Source organism: Buceros rhinoceros, unplaced genomic scaffold, assembly GCF_000710305.1.
Source record: "Buceros rhinoceros silvestris isolate BGI_N320 unplaced genomic scaffold, ASM71030v1 scaffold16360, whole genome shotgun sequence".
Taxonomy (NCBI): domain Eukaryota; kingdom Metazoa; phylum Chordata; class Aves; order Bucerotiformes; family Bucerotidae; genus Buceros; species Buceros rhinoceros.
This window is the reverse complement of record NW_010390309.1, coordinates 16,461-18,544: the sequence shown is the minus strand read 5'-3', so window position 1 is coordinate 18,544 and position 2,084 is coordinate 16,461. Positions and strand designations below refer to the sequence as shown.

Genomic DNA, 2,084 nt, shown 5'->3' with positions numbered 1-2,084 from the left:
GCGGGGGGGACCAGGCCGGGGCGGGAGGGGTCGCTGGGTGCGTCCTCGCTTGCCCGGCTCCTTTGGGCGTGTCCTGGGCCCGTTCAGCGGCGCCTCTAGCTCAGGTGGCGTTCGCTCAGTCTGCGGTAAGCGCAGCCGTTTCTGCAGGACAAAGTTCGCCCTGAAGATTGCCTGTGGCTCTGCCGCATCGTGGGCTTTGAGGTGGTAAGTGCTGGGGAGAAAACTGCGCTGCTGCCCTGCTGTCCTCCGCCCGTGGAAAGGGAGAAGGTCCTCGATGAAGGAGCGTCCCAGCGCTGGCGGTGTGTTCCAGCCGGGGTGGGATAGAAGGGTGTCAGTGTAATGTTTTGAACCAGCTGTTACTCCTCATCTCCACTCCCCAGTGCTGTGGGCTCTGCTCGAGGCAGAGAAGGTTCAGCTCCATCTTATGCTCAAGCCAGTCGTTGTGCTCTGAAACTGAGTCTGAATTTGCAAGAGCACTGCACTTCTGTGTGCACCCCTCAGCCTGGGGGTCTGGAGATGTGAATAAACCTTGCCAAACCTGAACTCCCAGGGTGAGCCTCTTGTACACAAGACTGTACCAAAGAGAAATGCCACCTGGCAGTCAGGCTGTCATTTCTTCTAGCACCAGTGCTGGAGAATTGAGAGTCAGTATTGCGAGTTAGGAGAGATGCTTGTTTAGTTCTCCCTAATATATAAACTTAAGAGTTTCAAAGTATTTTAGAGTGGCATTTGAATGTAGCATATAACAATTTAGGGGGTTTTTTAGGTGGCTGTGGGCAGTGCTGCTTTCTTTTGTTAGAGCGTGAACATTAATATGATTTTTAATTTTGTAAGTATGCACTTATGAGCATTATCAATAATGTTGACATACCTTAAAATATATCTGTGGATTCCTCTTTCTCCTGCCTTAGTACAGCCTCCTCTTCCAGCAAAGTCTTTTGATATTGCTAAACTTATCTGTAATTCGTCATCTCTTTGTGCCTTAAAGCTAAAATATGGGTTTGTTTTCTGTCCTACAGTGCTTCACATGTAGTTGTCTCCCTTGTGAAAAACTATCCAAACTATCTGATTGTAAATCTAGATAAGGTAAGTAGCTTGTTTTCTTTCTTCACATGGAAAACTGTTTTAAATTATATTTAATGCAACCTATAGTGTGTTGAAATTTGTATGGATTATTACGTTTTTGTTTGACTATCTATTTGTTTCTATGCAAAACCCAAAATTCAGCTGTTCATGCTGGCAGTCCTGTGTCCACCACAAATAATTATTTGCAAGGAAAAAGGCGAAGGAAGCTTTTCAAGTTCTAAACTTCTACTTAAGAATTTTGCAGTTAGAATATTTTTCAGAGTTTTCATTTGGTCTGCTTGCAAATAGCTTTTCTTTTGAAATAAGTTTTCACTTTGTTCTCAAACTTCCTAGTGATTAGACTGGGTCTGAGTTAGCTTATTTACTTTCACAAAGCCTACTTAATGGTATTGTGTGGGTTTTTCCTCTTCAGCTCGACTACTGTGCAAGCTTGAAGAACCTTGAAATTGTTTCCGAGAAGAAAAACTACAAGTTTATCCAGGTAATAAAGCATTCTCTTCTAGGAAACTTGACTTTTACTTTGATACAAAGGCATAAAAATCAGTTAACGTGGTCTCCAGAGCTCCCCAAACCAGAAGCCACCGCTTTCATTTATGGTGAAGTTGAAATTCTATGGATTAATTGCGGAGAATGAGTCAGTGTATGTAATATGCCGATTTGCAGTCAGGTAGACATAACAGCATTTGCTTCATCTGTTTACCTTATTAATAGACTTCATATTTCTCCCACAGAAGTCTGTGACAATATGCAGTATGTCATGTCTCTTACATGAAGTAGGCTTTTGGAAGTTGTTATATTTTTTTGTGTAATAAAGATCCCGAATTGGTAAAAGCCTGATTATGGAGATGAGTAGTTTTAGGGATGATTGTTTCACTTTTGATAGGTGGTATGAACAAGACTGACTTGGATTAACTTCTCCATTCTTCTGTGGTGCTGTCTTAGATTTTGCACCTTCAAACGCCATCACTTTTCATGTTCTGTGGTGTGCAACACACTCT

The 2,084-nt window shown here is 42.7% G+C and overlaps 1 protein-coding gene across 1 annotated transcript in view; it reads left to right on the top strand.

The window, feature by feature from the left end:
* Window positions 1-147: 147 nt before the first annotated feature.
* Window positions 148-2,084, top strand: part of TGDS (TDP-glucose 4,6-dehydratase) — a gene marked incomplete at its 5' end in the record, with an annotated part of 13,595 nt that continues 11,658 nt past the window's right edge. Inside the window, 3 exons of the mRNA XM_010137417.1 lie at window positions 148-299; window positions 1,020-1,086; window positions 1,499-1,567. Of these exons, the coding sequence (XP_010135719.1) occupies window positions 148-299; window positions 1,020-1,086; window positions 1,499-1,567 (288 nt within the window). The remainder of the gene's footprint in view (window positions 300-1,019; window positions 1,087-1,498; window positions 1,568-2,084) is intronic.